This window comes from Neovison vison, chromosome 11, assembly GCF_020171115.1.
Source record: "Neovison vison isolate M4711 chromosome 11, ASM_NN_V1, whole genome shotgun sequence".
Lineage (NCBI taxonomy): Eukaryota > Metazoa > Chordata > Mammalia > Carnivora > Mustelidae > Neogale > Neogale vison.
The window spans coordinates 96,143,286-96,164,747 of NC_058101.1; the positions used below are offsets into that span (position 1 = coordinate 96,143,286).

Genomic DNA, 21,462 nt, shown 5'->3' on the forward strand with positions numbered 1-21,462 from the left:
TGAGGACTTAGTAAAGGATTCTATAAATGTGTCATACCTCACAGACACCACAGGAATATCGTTTTCTTTCACATTTGGTATTTCCAGGACGAGAACACCTTGGGTGTCTCAATGAGTGTGTATTTCAAAGAGGTTCTGGGGTTACAATAGTCAATCTTGGTGAGTAGGGAATTACTGAATTACTTATGGAACTTTGTCAGATATCAACAGAGCCATAATATGCCTGGCCATTAGAGAAAGCTCCTGGTATGGGCACTTTGCTCAGAGAATGGAATAAGGCTGGATTACACCCTCCCTTGCCTCCTTGGTTTGTGCCTTTGTGTAAAACACAAATTGCACAACCTTTATCTGGTGGGTGTGAATTGCGAGAAATGCCGTATTCTCTTTGCAATTTTTGAATAAGCAAAATACAGCAAAGAAAAATTTTGGCCTGGCCTGACCTCATACAGTTAGCTAATATCAAACCAGAATGTTGAGGCCATTTCATTTCTATTTGACCATGCTGCCTAACAATGAAACAAATTACTAATTTTCGTAACTGGCTAATATAGGATTGTTTATTAGCTTTCCAGAGTTTGGTATAGATAATTTTCTAAAGTCCTCTGAACCCACAGAGAGAAATAGGAAATGGCAGTATGTAGTCTTCATTAGATTATACCCTTTATTTCTTCATTGTCATCATCTTCGTCAGATATTTTGGTTTGATTTATTTTTTATTGTGGTAAAATACATGTAGCATAAAGTTTGTTCTCTTAGCCATTTTTAAGTATAGTTAAGTGTCATTAAGGTACATTTACATTGTTGTGCAACCATCATCACCAACCATCTACAAAACTCTTCATTTTGCAAAACTGAAACTCTATAGCCATTAAACAATAACTCCACCTTCCTCTCTCCTCTGAGTTCCTGGCAACTATCATTCTACTTTCTGTTTCTATAAATTTGACCACTCTAAGTACCACAGTACAGTATTTATCTTATTGTGACTGGCTTACTTCACTTAGCATAGTGTCCTCAAGGTTCATCCATATTGTAGCATATGACAGGATTTCCTTCCTTTTTAAGGCTGAACAATATTTCTTTAGCTATAGGTACCACACTTTGCATATTTCTTTATCTCCTAATGAACATTTGGAATGTTTCCATGTTTTAACTGTTGTGAATAATGCTGTTGTGAACTTGGGGGTACAAATATCTCTTCAACAGCCTGCTTTTAGTTCTTTTTTGGGTATATATCTAAATACAGAATTGGTGGGTTATATGGTAATTCAGTTTTAATTTCTTCAGGAATTGTTGTACTGTTTTCCACATCAGCTGTACCATTTTATATTCCCATCAATAGTGCACAAAGGTTCCAATCTCTGTATCTTCACCAACACTTGTCTTCTCTTTTTCTTTCTTTTCTTTTTTTCTTTCTGTCAGTCAGCCATCCTAATGGGTGTAAGTGGGCATCTCACTGTGGTTTTAATTTGCATCAAACTTTTTTTCTTAATGTATAGCTTTACAATTTATACCTTTCCCTCCTGATGCATTCATTTTGTTATGCACATCTTTGTAATACATTGCCTGAGTGTTTAATCAAACAATCCTAGATTAAGGCATCTTGTTAAACCACACACACACACACACACACACACAGAGATTATATAATAAGCCTAATGGCTGATTTTCTCATTTGAGGTTGGTGATATAAACAGAACAAAAAATAACCCATTCATTTCTGCTTTTGCTTTATTCTGTGTGCCCTTAATTATGGTTAGCAGTGTTGTTTTCATTCATGCTTTTTCTTGGTCATTGAATAGGAAAAACAGTTTAAGAATGTGAGTTATGATATTTTTCACATGCATTCGTAAAAGCTAAGTGGAATGAGAAAGGAATTGTAATGTAGAATTGGCATGAGTTTTAGGATTGAGGGAGGATACAGAAGGTATCAAGTGTAAAAGTAAGGTGAGAGAAAATGAAATCCAGTATGATGCTAAAGGGATAGATTCAGCAATTAGAGATTAGGCAGAAAAACAGGAGTAAAGTAAGTGTTCTTTTGAAGGCTTTTGAACCATGCCATCCTATTCCTCTTTCCCACTCTGCTTAGTGAAATAGGTTGGACAGAGCCCGTGAATATACCACCCTGCTTCTACTATCCCAAATTGTGCCTCCCCCAGTAAGTTGCCTCTCTCCTTCTGGCTAGAATCAGTTTTGAATGGAACAGTTCCAATGGCCCGTCTCAGTTTTATCATCTCAATTATGATTCTTTGTCTGACTCTGCAAATCTGTTTACATCAGGATCAATAAGAAACTCTTTGGACCATCTATTAAAGCAAACTCTCAGCCTTTTTAAATTTCCATAATCCAATTTGGAATTCATTCAGAAAATCATTTCTGAACAACTTCAGAGAGTCCCTACCTCAGAGGTGTCATCAAATATTTGGTGTTCAGCTAGAAAATAACTTACATAAGAAACTGATCTTAGGGGGCACCTGGGTGGCTCAGTGGGTTAAAGCCTCTGCCTTCGGCTCAGGTCATGATCCCAGGGTCCTGGGATCAAGCCCCGCATCGGGCTCTCTGCTCAGCGGGGAGCCTGCTTCCTCCTCTCTCTGCCTGCTTCTCTGCCTACTTGTGATCTCTATCTGTCAAATAAATAAATAAAATCTTAAAAAAAAAAAAAAAAAGTAAAGAAACTGATCTTAGGGGTGCCTAGGTGGCTCAGTTGGTGAAGTGCCTGCCTTTGGCTCAGGTCATGATCCTGGGGTACTGGGATTGAGCCGCTTGTTGGGTTCCCCGCTCAGTGGAGAGTGGGCTTCTGTCTCTCCTCCTGTTCCTGTGCTCGCTCGCTCTCGCTCGCTCTCTTTCTCTATCTTGTGCTCATGCTCTCTCTCTTTCAAATAAATCTTTTTAAAAAAGAAAAGATAAGAAATTGATCTTAGCTAAATAAGATACTAACAATGGTATTAAGAATGAAACCAGGGTTGTGCTTTGAATCCCTCCATCCCCAATTTGCATCAGCTCCCCCCTATACCTACCATTGTAGCTTTTTTGAAAAAGATTTTATTTATTTGAGAGAGAGGGAGCCTAAGTGCGGAGGAAGAGCAGAGGGAAAGGGAGAAACAGACTCCCCACTGAGCAGGAGGCCTGATGTGAGGCTCAATCCCAGGACCCTGGGATCATGACGGGAGCCAAAGGCAGATGCTTAACCACTGAGCCACCCAGGCATCTTACCACTGTAGCTTTAATGGGACTGCAAGATACATCTGAGTCTGCTCATGTTATGGTTATGCCACTTGATTCATCTTGAAACTCTGATCATTGACCATGTACTTTGAAAGTATCCAAATATATGAGAGAGGCATAATGTCAAATGAAGTTAGACATATAGATGCTCTTGTTCTCTGTATTTATAGTGACAAGAAGCATAAGGTCAGTTCTTTAAAAACTGAAATACAGCTAGCTGTCTTCCAAAAATTGTAAAAACACCATGCTTTTATTCCCTTCTCAATCTCTAATCCAAACATATGCTTATAACGAATTCAAATAATTCTGCATTTGTGATCTGACATGATTAGTTTATAGACAAACTCTGTCTTATGGGAAAGATACTACAAGATCCAGAACTGAGGTAAAGGATTTCTGGGGGAAAACTGCTTGAGTAATCCATACCGTCTTATCAAAATATAATGGTAAGTGATATGATACCAGGAATTAACCAACATTATGGCATTGACATAGGATATTCTCACACATATACCTCTCTTTGAGATATAAAACTCTGGAATCATTCACTTGAAAGCATTTTAATGAGCTTGTCAAAAGCACTATGACTCAGCTCTAGTTATTTTATAGTGAACACACAGGACATTCTTCCTTCCCAGAACTACCATACTAGTAGAGAGACAAACATTAAACAAATGATTACATAAGCAAACACATAATTATAATGGTAACAGGTGTTATGAAGAGTAACATAGGGTTCTGGGGGGTAAGATAATGTAGATGAGTGGAGGTCTAAAGATATAAAGTTAAAACCAAATTTTAAGGGTAAGAGGGATTTACTCACCAAGTAATAGTGGCAGACAGGTTGGGAATGCCAGGGAAGAAAAATAAGCATGTGAGAAGACCTAGGGATGGGAAGGAGTTTAATGTACTTGAGTAACTGAAGGAAGGCCATTTGTGATTGCAGCAGTAAGTATCAAGGAAGGAGAAGGAGGGTCAGAAGGCAGAAGGCCCATGTCCAGTAGCAAAGGACAGCTATTTAAAGGGCTTCCTGTAGGCATCAGACAAAATATGAAGCATATTTAAAGCTTTTATCTGGAGAACTGATGGCAGAGGGGAAGTTCGGCCAATCAAGAAGCTTTTGGAGAAGTACAGGTGACAGACAGTGACTCCTCGGGCTTGTAACATTGTAGTGAGGATAGAAAGAAGTCTTAATTCAAGATCTATTTCAGAGATAGAATCAGCAAGATTTAGTTAGAGATTGGTAGATAAATAATACAAATGATAGGAAAGCTTCACCCTCAGATTCTAGCTTACAGGTTAAACCATGGAACTGTGGACAGATACTTATGGTTTCATTCACCCATTGAATTATGTAATCATTTATTCACTCAGCAGATTTATTAAGGTCCTTCTCTATGTCAGGGACCTGTAAGGATACTGAAAATACAGTGTTCCATTGTAGAAGTCTGCCTAAAGGTCCTTTGCAGCAGTGGTTAGCTTGATTGACCATAGATGTTAAAACATGGTGCTGAGAAGACCTAAGTTCTTAATTATATCTCTGTAGATTTTATTCCCTTAGCTCGGAGGTTCTCATCAAGGATGTCTCAGGAGCCCAGAGGGGGGTGACTGTAAATGGTGTAAATAGACACACTCATTGCCACACTGACAAGGTAGCACCATTGACACCTAGTGTGGGGCCTGGTGCTAACAGTCTCGTCATGGAAGGGACCATCCCACATGGCCAAAAAAGGCGGTAACACTCCTGCTGATGAACACTGGTCAGCTTTACTTTGACCACTGACTTAGTCTCCAGCCCTGGCCAGGAGTTTGACTTTAAAAAAGAGATATAGGGGCACCTGGGTGGCTCAATCAGGTAAGTGTCTGCCCTCAGCTCGGGTCGTGATCCTCTCCTCTGCCTGCTGCTCCCTCTTCTTGTGCTCTCACTCTCTTTCTCTCTGTCAAAAAAATAACTAAATCTTAAAAAAAAAAAAAAAAAGATATAAGTGGATTGCCTTTACATCAGTATTCTTTCCAGTCTTTCTGCGTGCTCCTTTGGGCTCTCTAGGGACCCTTGACTTGCTCCTCTGCTCTCCAGATTGTGTCCAGGGGGCTCCTATTAGGGCAGCACAGATGAGAACAAACCCCTTTTCCCTCTGGTACTGTGTGTTCTTGGGAAAAACCCTTAATTTTCATTACTTGCATTTTCTTAATTGCAAAACGGAAATAGCACTAGCATCTACCTCATGGGCATGTATTGTATATAGAGACTTAGAACAATACATGGCCTTGGCACATAGTGAGCACCCAGTGGGTATTTGCTGTTATTGTTCAACCACATAGAAGGCAGTGTGCCTGGGCATCATGAAGGTAAGAGATTAACACATCACCATTGTAGCTTCTGTCTTGGAGGAGATTACTAGAAGACATGCCTATCACCCAAATGCAAGGCAGCATATGATATGTTTTTTGACAAAAATCTGACTGTAGTGATTCTTTGTTAACATGACTCCAGCCAATGTTGAAAGCCCTAACATTCTGGAGATTCTGCTCAGAGCCTTGGATTAAAGGTCTGGTAGCTTCAACTCACTGGGTTTGTTTCTTCAGCTTTATACTTAGTGTTTGGGAGGAATTGCTTCTTTTTCCAGGGGATATTCCTGGCCTTGCTTTGGTGAGGTTACCTCCTACTGTAAGTTAGCTGGGCCCTCCTCTTGGTTCCTGTTTTCCAACTTGGCTGCATCCTGAGATTCCTGGGTTTCCCCCCACCACCTTGGGCAGTTCTAATCACTATATCATTGCTACTACTACTTTCAACCATTTCTGATACAAATCATATATAGACTAGGAAGAAAGGAACAATTCATTCTGCTGGATAACACAAAATGAACCAACATCCCTATAAATAATTATGGCAACAAAAGTATTTATCTTTTTGATATGTGAAATCTCATCTTTTCATGATTCTAGGATTATCTTATTTTTTTCCCCTGGAAGCCCTAATATTCTAGAGATTCATAAATGATAATTAATGCTTCAGATATATAATTGATATGCCTCACATCATAGCAGTATTCCAACATTCATTTATTCACTAAGTCTCTACTTAGTTAACAGTTTATTCATGAGACTGATTTAATTTGACTTTGTATGAAATTTTACATAGCACACTAAAATTTTTTTTTAAATCTGTAATAACTACTGCTTAATTTTGTGCTTCATTAAGCAATAATGTTAGTATAGAAGTGTGTTAAAAGTTAGAAAATGTAATAGTTTATCTTCACAGCAGCATGTTCTATTAGAACTCCATTTTTTCCTTCCCAGACATTTATTATACATGTAACAGAAATGATAAAATGGCTTCATTTGCACAAGGATATTTTTAAGTAATGGGAAGAATGAATGTTAGAAAATGAGAAACAGTGCTGTCAGAGATGCTTAACATAAAACTCTGTACACCTTAAATTTCTTTAACAGCTAGGATAGTTCATTGAAAATTACCAGAATGGTAGGCCGCAAGAGTTTTTAATATTCATCTTTAAATACAAACACCTAAAAATAAAACCTATTTCTATAGAGAGCTAAATTAATGTTTTCTTTTTCCTTTTTAAGTGCACATAAAGTCCAGACTTAGAGTAAATGGACAGCATGAACTTCTGACTTGGTTAATTCATGTAATCATTACTTCAGTACTGCTTAATTGAGCAAATGCTATGGGTTAGATACTGTGGTAGCAAAGGTCAGTAAGTTGTGATTCTAGTGATTTAAGACATGACAGAATATACAGTATACTTAGGGAGCTACTATAAGCAGCAATTTCATTAATGGCAAGAGGTTTTTTGTTTTTTGTTTTTTGTTTTTTAAGCAATGAGCTTTTTATTCAGTATCTGTTAAATACTTTACAAACCACACTTGTGTATAATAGAGAATCTCTATGATCAAAAACAAAGATAAATATGGATATATATCATAATCAACTTAGTCACATTCAAAGAAAGAAATCCCACAAACTATTCTTATCATTATAGGGATGATAATAGATTTGTTGGAAGTACATTCTATCTAATATTTAATTATTTTGTATTATAATTTATTTTGGGTACATTATGTGATTGTATTATTATTGTTACTTTAACTGGAGATAAAAACTAACTGAGCTATTAAACGGAAGTACATGTACCTATTACTGTAGCTTTCAGAACAAACCCATATGTAGTATTAAATAATTTTAGAGGCACATTTTAAATGTAAAGAATGAAATAATGACTCAAGTCTTTTTTTTTTTTTAATTTTATTTATTTATTTGACAGAGAGATCACAAGTAGGCGGAGAGGCAGGCAGAGAAAGGAGAAAGCAGGCTCCCCGCTGAGCAGAGAGACTGATGCCGGGCTCCATCCCAGGGCCCTGGGATCATGACCCGAGCCGAAAGCAGAGGCTTAACCCACTGAGCCACCCAGGTGCCCCTAAATGTAAAGAATAAAAATAATGGTCTTGTAAATATCCAGAATACCATGAAGAAGAGTCAAAGTTGCATAAACTTTCACACATTAAGTTTTTAGTATTGCCTCTTTTCCTTTAGGAAAGGAAAATACAGAAGAAAATAATAACTGGCCATCTCTGGAACATTATTATTTGATGATTTAGAACTTACTAAAGCAAATGAAAAATTTTTTGAAAAGCTATCTTAAGAGTAATTTTGTCTCCCATTCCATAATGAACATTCACCAAGCTTTATACCTTCACCCAGTACTTTTTCTTTTCTTATTTTTAAAGATTTTATTTATTTACAAATAAATATATTTGACAGAGAAGGAGACACAGCAAGAGAGGGAACACAAGTAGGGAGAGTAGGAGAGGGGGAAGCAGGCTTTCCGCTGAGCAGGGAGCCCAGGGTGGGGCTCAATCCCAGAACCCTAGGACCCTAGGACCATGACCTGAGCCAAAGGCAGATGCTTAACAACTGAGTCACCCAGGCGCCCCCATCTAGTACTTTTTCAAATGCCTGCTAAACTTCTGAGAAGACTGACAGTGTAATTGGAATGGTTACACTGTGTGTGGATTGAGAGCAGGGGCTGTGAAATGGATGGCCCACCTGCCGCTTAAGTCCTGGGCAAGTCACTCTCTATACGTCCATATTCTTGTCAGTAAACTGAGTTAGTGGTAAAACTCAGACAATAATTGCAAGGATTTTTGCGTTAATATAATAGTACACTGTGTAGCACATAGTAAGCAAATGTTAGCTATCACAAGGTTAAGCTCCAAAGCTGAAATTTCCTTTTAAAATCAAGCCATGTCATAAAAGAGGAAAAAATGGCTGATAAATGCATGAGAAAATGGTTCACTTCACTAAAAATCAAGAAATATTAACATGCAGTAACTTTTCTAACTTTTTTTTAAACTGGAAAAAAACCAGGCACCTTCACAACATGCAACCATTGTGGAAGGCAGTTTGCCCTGTCCTCGTATACATAAATGTCTATTTCTTTATTTCGTATTTTAAATAAAGAAAATGTTCTGACATGAAATGGTGCCCTTGACCTAAAGTGAAATGAAAATACAATTAGCATGATTTCACTTTTGTGAGAAAAAAATACGTGGGTTTTTTTTTTGGTTGGTTGGTTGGTTTGTTTTTGGTATGTTTGCAAGGGAGCATTGTGTTTAAAGATACACAGAAAGTTAAAAGGATATGAATAGTTAAAATTAGTTTATTCCGGACAGTGGAATTGGTGTTGAGAGATAAGGGCTTAGTACACGTCCATTATTTTTTTTAATTTTGCCAAAGAAATTATGTTAAAAATTGGGGTGAGGAGGAGCCTAAGTCAGAGAATTACTGGTTGGGGAATTCTAACCCCAGAACAGCAGAAATGGATCCCAAAGGTAGTTATATCTACTTAGGTAGAGAGCCTTGAAATCCTTGGTTTGAATGTACTTTATAGAGAAACTAAATCCAGTTGCTGAGTTGTGGAAAAGTCTTCACTTAAAGATGGAGAATAGATGTGGCTTCTTAGTTGGCAAGGGATCAGTGCTGCCTTCTAGGGACATTTCCAAAAGCCCTAGGTCTGTGTTCACTGGCAAATGCATGGAGCATAAAGGAAATCAGGGTGCTTAACAAAGAAAATCTAGGTAGGACTCAGCCCAAAAGTGGTATGTATTTTGAAAGGCCACCTCTAGCCCATAAAGGCGTGTTTATTGCATTTTAAAAAACAAGCCCTTCCAGAGAGATAAAACCTGCAAACATATACTCTGCAAGCTTGATAGTAATCATCTTCTCTTATTGTTCAGAAAATGTTTCTAAATTGTTTCACACACTTCATCAGATCTTAGTTAATATTTAGAGAATTTAAATGAAGAGTTTCATAGAGATTATTTTGTGTAAGAGATATCACTGAATATATTTATGTCATACAGAAAATTGTGTCCTCAGGATCTAGCAATAGAAAGACATGTAGAAAAGAGGACATGTTTAGATCAATGTAAATTGTTACGAGAACTGTTAAGTCTTGTAATGTTTTACAACACCTTGTTTTGGTAATTTTCAAAGTAATCTGAAAACAAAAATCTACATGAACACGGTACAAATCCATTGATGCATATTTTTGTTTTCTTTTCTAATGTCAGTATCTTGTTTGTCTTTACAGAGTTACTGGAGGTGAACTGTTTGAAGACATAGTGGCAAGAGAGTATTACAGTGAAGCCGATGCCAGGTAAGTGACTTGCCCCAGGGGCAAGATACAAGACTTAATATACAAATGACACTTGTTCAGTATATCTCTTTACAAATGCATCATAACCCTTAGTATTTATGAGACTCTCATAATACCATCTTGGACAACTTCTCATGATGAGTCTCTCTTAATTGCTGTTTCTCTCTCTTAAGGATTTCCAGGATAATTGTTTGGGGAAAACAAAACTAGAATCTGGTCTAAAATAGCATCTACAGTTAGTGTTTTTAAAAATAAATAATAAAATCTGTACTCTACCTGGAAAGATTTCTGCTAAAGAAATTTACTTTTTTAGTGAAGTTAAGAGACCAAAAATTCAGATCCTCTGGTCTCTAGGTCCTGAGCTGCCCATTATGGCAGCCATTAGTAGTAACACATGGCTATTTCAATTTCAGTTAATTACAATTAAATAAAAAATTTAGCTTCTCAGTTGTACTAGCTACGTTTTGAATGCTGAGTGGCCATAAATGACTAGTGGCTACCAATTGGACATAGCAGATATAGAACATTTCCATCATCACAGAAAGCTCCACTGAATAGCCCATGTTTAATCAGAGACCATAAAAAGAAACAGACTACAAAATCCAGTAGTCTCCTTAAAGCATTATTAGCTGTTTAACTCTTTGGAAATTCCAGGATGGCTTTTGGAAACCTCATGTGAAAAATATTTATTCAGATATTTCAAAGGATTCAAAAGGATTTTCTAGCCTTGTTAACTGGCATCATCTTTACAGAGGTTAACAATGGCTACACATTTTCTCTCATTTGAGATTTCCTAGGCTACACAAAGCCAACATTTTTGGAGTGAAGTGACATTGATTTACTTGCCTAGACATTAGTTAGACTTTTTCATGTTAGTTTTCCTTGGCATTTCTTTATACATATTCAGTAGTTGGTACTTAATTTGAAAGATCTGGCCTTGAGCTATTGACTCATTATTAACAATGTAAATGAGATGTTGTGAAAATTAGTTATGTACTGTCTGCCCCCATTCTCTGATTCTTCCTGAGCTTCCTAAAGCTTGCTAATCTCACTGGAGCCTGCACTCAGCCAGAGTATCAGTCAGCTGCTAGCAGGCTCCCTCCCGGTCCCTTCCAAATAGCACATGCACACACGGGATCACTTGCAAATCTCTAATTAATCTTCTTGGGTTTATGCCAGTTTATGACATTCTGTGAATCTTATCTGTACATGGCTACAGTTTAAGTTTTAATGGAATTTTTACTGTCAAAGTCAAATAGAAACTTCTGTGTCATTTATACTATCATGAGTGAATCATCACTTGCTTAGTTCACTCCAGTTCCCATGTTAGGGCCCTGAAAAGGGCTTCAGAGTAGCCTTGTGAGTAGCTATTTGCCCAGAATAATAATTTTCATTAAGGTAGTTTACAAGTTAGGGTGTTAGATTTATTTTGTTTTTTGAAGTTATGTTAAACAGGTCATTGTGTTTGAAATGTATTGTTTGAATTTATTTATTTTTTTTTAAGTTTTTATTTATTTATTTGACAGAGAGAAATCACAAGTAGATGGAGAGGCAGGCAGAGAGAGAGAGAGGGAAGCAGGCTCCCCGCTGAGCAGAGAGGCCGATGCGGGACTCGATCCCAGGACCCTGAGATCATGACCTGAGCCGAAGGCAGCGGCTTAACCCACTGAGCCACCCAGGCGTCCCTATTGTTTGAATTTAAAATAGAAACTTTTTTCACTGTTGAAGAGCCCTATAGATAATAGGGGAGACCCTATAGGTTGGATCATTTTATATGCATGTTTATATTAGGTTTTCAAATTCACTAGAAGTGAGTATTTTTTAGGATAGGTTTCACACAAAATAAAGCAGAAGGAATATTCTCTTCCCAAGAACAAACATAAAGAAGAAGTCTTTCCCTACTAGTCCTCAGGAGCTGAAGAATTGAATCCATTCTCACCAGTAAAAAATGACGAAGTTTATTTAATATGAATTATTATGTACTTTATTTTGCATTATTCATTAAGCCTAATGACTTATGTCTGTGGTTTGAGAAGAGAAAGTGAAATATTTCTAAAATGTAGTACAAAGTGAAGGAGAAAAAAGTCACAGTATTTAAAAAATAATTACCAGCACTCCAATAAGCTCTGTTACCAAAACCAGCCAATGTTTAGCTCTTTTGGTGGAACTCTTTCTAGAATTAGGGCTGGATAATCATAATCTTGATCGCTTTTTTACATTCACATTGTAAAAAATCAGATGGTGATTACTTTTTATAATTCAAGAATTTACTTTCAAGTAATATTATTTTGTACATTAAATAGTTGAAAATGTCCTTATTAAAATGTTTGCTAATGAATGTAGCTCAGTACATATCATGCATTTGAGTTGCACAAATATAAATTTATACCAAATGTGTCAGTGTGATCTGTATTATTTTATGTCAGCTGAAAGCTCATGGGACCTTACGGGTGTCAATCAATGATTTATCCCCTTTAATTTAATTAACTGTCTGACATCAGTGGGTCTTTCATAAGAATAGTATAAATTGTGCTTTTGGCATAGTAGTAAGGAAAGTTTTCCTTCACTGAGGTATATGGAAATATATCTGACAATGACCAGTGTTCCAGGGGATTAAGAATTTTTTTTTTTTTCCATAAGTGCCTAGTCCTTCTCCAGAGTATGCCTGTCCTGAAGAGGGGTTTATTTTACGTCATGGGTTTACTTGAAATTTCCCTCTGTTATTGGAGACTTGCATTAGTTTTCCTCTTACTGTATTCTTCAAGAAGCACCATTTCTAAGTCAAAATGATAAATGTGTCCCTCCATTTTTCTTAACCCTTGTTTCACCTGCCACTTCATCTGTGTGTACCCTCTTGTTTCAACACCTATGTTTAATTGTGACCTCAGATTTTAAACAGTTTAGATGTGTATGAGAAATACCCATAAATTTTATATTGCTGAAGAATTTTCCCAGAAAATTATGGGAATATTTATAAATTTTTCTCCTTGAATATGGAAATTTTTACTTCTATATACAAGTGATTTAATTTGTACATTTTCAATGGGAAAAAAAACACAGCTCAAATTGTTTTGTCTGAACATGTCACAAACTCTATGTTGGATGTCATTTTTGTTAGAACCAGAATTAGCTTTATTCAGCATTATTAAATTCCAGTGTAAAGCTAAAAAAGATGTGAGAAAATATAATTTTTGTTTGTTTGTTTGTTTCGTTTTAACTTTCATTTTATTTTGTATTCAATGTGATTATGTACCTTTAAAATGTTCTCCCTTCCATTCTGCCCTTGTATCTTTACAGTCATTGTATACAGCAGATTCTAGAAAGTGTAAATCATTGTCACCTAAATGGCATAGTTCACAGGGACCTGAAGGTCAGTATATGGAGTCCATAAATCTGAATCAAAGGAGGTTTTTGTTTTGTTTCGTTTTGTTTTATTTCTGGGGAAAGGGCAGAGGGTGGGTATTTAAAATGGTTCCCTTGCCTTTCCTGATTTTTCCCTAAAATGACTACATGATGAAATGATAATGCATGATGCCTCTTTCAGTTTGCTCATCTACAGGCTAAATATACATCATAGCAAAAAGGGAAGGACAATATTAAGAACACAACCTGTCAAGTTTCCAAGCAGTAAACTACCAGAGGCAGTTTGGGGGCAGGCTTTCCTGAAATGTCCAGCATTTGCCTGGAGATAAACGTGGCCTGTGATGTATGTCCGCCTGTAGATTTAAACACCACTTCTGTTCTGAGACCATGGGTTGCTGTAGCAAAACAACTGGTTACACATTGCTCCATTTGAGTCTGATGAACCCTCAGGCAAGAGATAATAATTGCCAGCTAAATTAAAGCACAAGAAGTTAATGATTTATCAAAAATTCATTACTTATCCTAATTTAACCTTAATAGTGCCTTGACCGCTAATGTGAGGGCTTTGGAATGATACTAGAAAAATGGGAGGGAATGGGGAAACAGTTTTTTATGTGGGGTGGAGGTGGACCACAACAGCTATAAAAATTTTATTTGCATTCCAGTTCTTTTCCTATAAGAATTCATAACTAGGAAATAAGCTACTGAATTAAATATTTTTAAGATGGCTTTTTTCTAGATGAAGTGGATCCACATTTTCACGCACATCTGGCAAGATTCTGATTGCTCTGAGGTAGTAGTCACTCTACTTGAGCAATATGTTTACAATACTGAAGGTGGTAAAACACAACCCCAGTTGTCTGCTGGTTTTGCACTTTAACCCGGTCTCTCTGAGGGTGTACAGACAGTGAGTGTAAGCTTGGAACTAACACACGCCCCCTGGTGTTTGCATGCAGTCATTGCATTCAGCAGATCCTGGAGGCTGTGCTACACTGCCATCAGATGGGCGTAGTCCATCGGGACCTGAAGGTGAGTAATGCTGTTGGAGAAGATAAACCACCACACAATTCCTAATGACTGTTCAGCTGCAATTATGCCTGTAAAGGCAAAAATATGAGCAAGAAAGTTGTGTGGACTCATTCCAACACATTACGAAAACACTTTCCCTCACCACAGCCTTATTTCATCTCATCCACACTTGAGATTTACATAAATTCCATTTCATCCAGAGGAATAATGTCCTACCATTAACAATAAATAGGATGCTGTATTTCCTTCCTCCTAAGCATATAGCATTTAATGTGACTTTGTGTAAGACTGATGATCTCTTCTTCATTCTAAACCTGTTCTGTGGACATTGATCAAACATACTATTTTAGAGTCATACTGTGTGTACCTAATATTATGTAAATAGTTATGGAAATTATAAAGAGAATAGAGACAAAGTTATTAAAGAGGTTTTTGGCATTAAAGAACATGTCCCTTGTTTCAACACCTGAAGTCTCTTTTCCTTAATAATAGTCCCAGGAATTCTGAGGGCGTTGAGACTTCCTGGTTCTTTGTTTATTTACATTCCTAAGTAGCAAGATACTAGTGCCTTTTAAAACAGAAAGGAAAAAAGTAAAACAAATTTTATTATAAAATAATATTTATATAACGTATATATGGACTAATATTTTTAAGACTCCACTCAGTTTCTGATACCTTTGAGGATAAGAAATTTTTGGATCATTTAGAAATTAAATAGTTCAGAAGGAGACTACTCTTTCATTCATTTTTCTGTCCCCTTCTCTCAGAGTCTAGTTTCACTCATAGAAATTCAGAGATACAGTGAAGGCCTAAAAATTTAAATGAAACCACTGGGTGGGCAAAGTAGCAAATGTGAGTACTATATAGTTTCAAGCTTCATCCATATTCAGGCATTAATATACAGAGGAGCCACAAAGGTTGCAATGTCTTCAGCTGTATGTGTTCAGTGGGAAGACCTGGGCTGGTTTCTCATGTGCAGACTTCTCTAATAATGATAAATCTGTAGTTTCCATTCATTTAGTATGCTCTAAAAGAATATATCTCTAAGGATCCATAATAAGTTATTTGAAGATGTGGTTTGTAAGCAAAGCATTGCCTTAGGTTTCTGGAATTTTCCTTTGATTTCAGTTTGAGACTTAGAGCTTTAAATGTCAAAAGCAAAGATATGGTTAATGGCATTTTCTTTTCTTTTTTTTTTTTTGGAGAGCCAAGATAAGACTGTGTACATCTGCTAACACTTTACCGAATGTACCCATCATGATTAAGGGAAAACAATATATTCCTTTAAAAATTCATGTCTTTGGCAATCACCTCAAGAATTCCTTACCAGCTTGTTGAGAGAGAGAGCCCCTTTTTGTTAACTTCTCAGAACTCACAGTACTACTTTCCTTTGTAAGTGAATATATATGGGCATGCGTATTTATTACATACTCTATTTAATAAATTTGTCATTTGAAACATTTTACTCTAGGTTAAATAATTAGAAGTATACTCTAAAAACCAAGGATGAAAAATGTGAATTCTCTTACATGACCTTTAAAATATATCTTCTGGGGTTATGATATTAGACTTCTCTAAGTGTTCAAACTCAGCTGAGCGCTTCAAAAACTGGAACTTTAATCAGAGATAGCAGTGGGCCTAGGATGTGGGCTGAGAAGAAGGTCTATTTTCTGATATATGAGCTAAATCGACTAATTAAAAACTCAGGCAGGTGACTTTTAGGGAGGCTAACTACCAAAAGAAATAACCTGCTGAATCACCCATCAGATTTCTTTCAAGGGATAAAATTGTTTTTGTTCTCCATTCTTATTCTGATTTTAGGAAAGAACGGGGTGAACTTTTTATAGAACTAGTTATAATTTTTGTAATTCTTTTGGTTTCTGTCAGATTGCTGGCTAGAACAGACTTCAGTTGAGTCTAGTTTTTGGTGCATGTTTCAGTAGGCCATTTCATAACACACTAAGAGTATATTAGAGGCATTTTACACACACCCTGAATGTGCTAAATCCCTGGCTTTGTTTTATGTCTTTTATACCCATACATATACTTTATCTGATAAGTATATAGCTGGTGAAAGCATATTTGCCAGTATATTAAAATAAAAATATTGGTAAAATTTTTTATTACCAAGCTTTAAACAAAAATTTGCCCTTATTATTCTTAGGTCATATATTTTGTTTCCCTACCCTGACTTATATGTTAATTCATATAGAATACATATATTTGGTGCACACCTTAATTTGTCCGTATCACTGAGAGAATACCACAGGAAATGTTATGTTCTTCATTATTAAAGGTATCTATAAGCATATGAGTGCTGTACATTTTGTTTATAAGCCTCTTCTAGAACAAAAGCTGTATTACTGTACCGTACCTACCTAGCATACTGTTTTACTCCAAAAATACTGTTTTACTGTATCTAATATAGGACTTAATACCTAGTAAATACTTATGGCATATGCTTTTAATTTTGGAATGAATGAAATTCAATCAAAAGCACATTTATAATATAAAAGGCATCACTGAATGAAATAGATTTTGTGTATGTTAATTAATATTGAATAAAGAGGGTAAGTAATCACTCTTTAATACAGTGATATCATTAAGATCATTATTTGAATAACTGCCACTCTTGGGAGCTTATTAGACGGTGGAATCCACCAGATGGAAAATTCTAAGAACCTAGAGACAAGGCTGAGGCACAGCAGAAAATTGGACGATGTCCCAGAAACAAGCAATAGGAGAAGGCTCCATGTGGTGGGATATTAGCATAAAGGAAGCCCATCAATCACAACCAGGCAGTATCCAGTGGATACATAGACCTTTCATCTGAGGTGAATCCACTGTCAGATCCAAGCAGTATTAAGGAGTGTAGTGGTGACATAATTATAGTACTATAGTTCAGGAATATGACTCTCGTCTTTGGGAGGATTCGGATCAAGGCGGGACGTTAGTAATAAAAATTATAATAGCTACTGTTTTTCCGGCAGTTAATCATGTACCCTGTACTCTGTTATCATACGAATCTTAACAACAGCTTTATGAGGAAGGCACTTTGATCTTCCCCATATTGCATAAGGAGAGATTTAGCCACCATGAGTGAAAGAACTTATTCATGGTTGCTCCGCTAGTAAATTGTGAATTGTGCCCAAGCATTTTGGTTCCAGGGTGCATACTTAATTGCTACCATGTCTCAGCTCATTAGCTGGATAAATCAAAAACTTTAGAAAGGCCAAATAATAGGTCAAACAATGATGGAATGTAATTTTGCCAGCAACATGAAGAATTGGGAAATGGGTCTAAGTTTAGTGAATCAAATTATTAAAGTGATCCTGCTTATGGATCTTCCAGGGCTGTATAAGATCTGTATTATTAGAAATAAGGAATAAGTTTAAGTTATGTTTAAGATACAGTGTGGAGTTGGGGGTGGGGGGTGTGCAACATAATTTGTTAATAGATGTCCAAAGAAAAAATTCTTATTTAGCAAATTAGTAAGGTGGCATTGGTCATAGCCTTTGGAAAATGAGACACAGAGAAGAATGAAATGCATTTGGCACATTTGATTTAGGCCACATCAAGACAATCAATCTGGAGTGCCTAAAAATAGATTGTTTATAAAGAGTAGATTACTATAACTTAGTCTTGAGTGTTTGTGAGCTGATAATTGAAGATTTAGGTGTAAAAAGAGGATTAAATGTTCATCAAACATTTCTTAAGCCCCTGTTGAGGTTCTATCAGAGTTGGTGGGCACAAATTATAGAGCAAAATCAGAACAAACCTTGTGTGGCTAGAACATACAGGCCACAAATTAAAGATCATTTTAAAATACGTATCAGTGCTATTCCTCCCAGAAAAAAAGGAGATAGGTCAAACAAAAACTGGTAGTAACAAGTGACAACTCTTGAGGTCACAAGAAATGGAGAGATGTGTTTTCTCATTTAACAGTCTGAAGAATATAGTTTCTGTGAATCAGGGAACAGAAGTAAGTCAAAGGAGATAGTTTTATAGCTCTGCTTTATCATATATTCCACACAAAATAGTAAGATTTCTTCGGTTCAAGGTACATCAGAGATGGTTACCAAACTTCATGAAGAGCATCTGGTCAGAAGGCTTCATACATAAAACAATCTTTTAGCAACACATCAACGTCTGTGAATTGTCTCAGCAGAAAATGGTGCTTTTTTCCTTGGCCTACCTCCTGAAAAACAATATTATTTAATGGAAAAATCATCAGATCAGGGGATGGATATGAGAGAGAGGAAGAAGAAAAGAAAGAGAGGGCATGGGCAGAGAGAGAGAGAGAATAGATTTTAATGAGGATAATAATTTTGGAGATAGGGGAAGGGATTTTAAATCTAAATTAAATATAGGAATAAAATTAAAGACCAGAAAGGAGAGAAATTAATTTTCTGGGGGAATATGACATGTATTCAGTAAATCCTCTTTAGTAGTAGATACATTTTGAATAATTATAAAATTGCAATTGTTCCTCTTTTCTCAGAAGTATACTCAGATAAAAGTTTAAAGAACTTATCATTTGTGTATAAAGAATGTCTAGGTGTTTTAGATACAAACTGTGTAAGTGATAGATTCCACATTTCATCGGTCATTCTTATGTTTCTTTGTTGAACCTGACAGCTGTGTGTCAGGCCATGGAGAAACAGTAGGTAATTGGCAGAGTCCCACTGGTCTGCTTCTTTCAGAGAAGTATTTGCTGATAGTATAGAAGTATGTGCTGATAGTATCTGCTAATAATGTAGAAGTAAATAAGAAAACAGGAAAGGAAAGCAGATGATTCTTAGGAACTTGCTCATGTATGCTTGATGATGGAAATAGTACTTGATAACCACAGATTTTCAACACATGGCATCAGCTGAGAACTCCCATGTGCTTAGGTATATAAATTCAAATATCCATTCCATATAAAAGTAAAAGCAAAAGTCACTTGTACCATGTGCACAAAAGAACTTCTGCCATGTACATGAGTAAGCTTGATATTCAAGCTTTTCAATTCATGCACTTTCACTTAGTTTATCTCTAGGAGTATTGTTACACCTTCTGTGGCAAGGGAAAAGTGACTGAAAACACACCAAAACACGGAATTCTTAACTTCGTGTTGAAATAATTGATACTATCCAGTAGAGGAAAGAAATCTAAAAAGATCATTTCAATTCTTAGAAACAAGTATCTACAGAAATGAAGGGATTAAATAATATAGAATGATAAAACTAATAACTGTTTATGATATTCATTAAAAAGCTATAAAAAAGTAAAACATACATGATTTCACTACACATAAAAATTCCTAACGTTTGAGTTTTGTTGGCTAGATAATCACATATGTGCACAGATCCTACCTCATTGAGACTGAAGGGTTTGAGTTATTTTATCTCCTAAGTCATTCCTAGTCCTAAAAGTGATACCAGCAACCTGCCTAGGTACTTTGAGATACTTGGACAGATTCAAGAAAATCTCAGATCACAATGAAAGAAGTTGCTGTTGCATCCATATGGAAGCACAGAACAAAACTTGCCAACAGTTGCTGCTCATTACAGCTGATATGCTATAAATGGTTGTTGACACTAAGACCAGATGTCATGGAAAATCCTGCATCATTAGGAAGCAATTGGGTGGGGAAGGAACCTGTGTGTGAGAACATCAGTAGAATCTATTTAAAACCCAACCTAAAAAGTGATTGCATTATCGGAATTTAGAGATAATCTCAATATATAAAGATTAGCATAATAGATTGCATTAAATTTAGGAATATAGACCTCCCCCAAGTTATGAACATTCGCTGCAAATATTTAGCGTCCTGCACATTGACATGGCCAGCTGCACTGGAATGTAACAGCTAATCACCAATGTGTATATTGCTCCATACAGAGAACAGGGCTCTGGTGATAAAATCCAGTGAGATTTTATAATTTTGTATATACTGTTATGAGAAATATGCTTATAATGCTCATTTGAGAGATGAAAGAACTAATTAGCTCCAACAGTCTGTGAGTTACCCATGTCCACACAGTTAATAACAGTCTGTCCTAGGACATAGACCTAGCTCTGTGTCTTTTTTCTAGATCATCATGTTCCCCTTTTCTCTCATGTTCAGCTATACATTGGAAGACCTGTGTTTCTGATTTCACCTTACTCATTTGCTTTAGAAAATCAAATTACTGAATAGTAGCAGATAATGGTGGTGGTCCTTTTAAGGAAGCAGCCACTAATTAGCTGATTGAGTCTACCATTTCAGCTTTTGTTACAGTCGCAAATTATCTTCTTTTCTGTAGGTGTTCAGAATTTGAACTAACCTACTTGCTAGTGAACTTCTGTAGTATTTAAACACGTATTTAAGTTGGATGCCATATAAATGGCAGAATGTGATAACAGGATTATTCAGATTTTGAATATATTCCAAAGAGTTGTATATAAATCACATTTGTATGCTATTTCTAATGTTTCACTGAAGCTGGCCATTAGAAGCAATCTTGTGAGAAATATTTTATAAAGAAAATAACCCTTTAGTAAAGTCAGTAAGCACCTTTATTTTTCAGTTTGCATTCCATAATTCTGTATTTTAGGTTTGCTTAAAAGATATATAAACATGAAGCCATTTTAGTTCTATTAATTTTTAAATCTCCACAGTAATCTTGAAAGAGCCCTGCCTTTTCCTGTACATAACTGCAGCTGAACAGTCTTAATGGGTATAAGGTAAAACACTGATCCAAACGGATTAATTATTTCCCTGGATGACTCACAAGGCCCTATAGAGAGGTCTTCTAGGTCATCTCTAGGTATGAATATTTGCCCCAGTCATTCAGAGGCCATGTATGATAAAACTCTAAGGTGTTCCATTCCTTCTGAATTGGCAGATACTTGGTGTTTAAGGGCGTAATGCACATAGCACTGCCCAGAACTTTTTGATCTAGTGATAAGAATAAAAACACATTAAATATTTTAAAAGTTTATTTACTGATGACACTGACATTTGCTCAGCACACTTCAGTACTACTTCATTAAAAGATCTAAAATGACTGTGATTTCTAAAGTAATTGAAACTCTTTCCTTGAATGAGTCTGTGGTTGACAAATTAGGACAGATGTGTATTAGCAGAGATCTCTGACATCTCAGTGCTTTTGAGTGTAAAGGTTACAAAGAATTAAAC

The 21,462-nt window shown here is 36.2% G+C and overlaps 1 protein-coding gene across 10 annotated transcripts in view; it reads left to right on the forward strand.

Annotated features, from left to right (window-relative positions):
* The window catches only part of CAMK2D (calcium/calmodulin dependent protein kinase II delta), a 345,149-nt gene that overhangs the window by 242,384 nt on the left and 81,303 nt on the right, over positions 1–21,462 (forward strand). For 9 of the 10 annotated variants that reach the window (XM_044224161.1, XM_044224160.1, XM_044224169.1 and 6 more), the window contains 2 exons: positions 9,840–9,905; positions 13,203–13,275. In XM_044224161.1, coding sequence (XP_044080096.1) covers positions 9,840–9,905; positions 13,203–13,275 — 139 coding nt within the window. Of the gene's footprint in view, positions 1–9,839; positions 9,906–13,202; positions 13,276–14,224; positions 14,298–21,462 lie in introns of all 10 variants that reach the window. The other variant, XM_044224168.1, reaches the window with a different exon arrangement.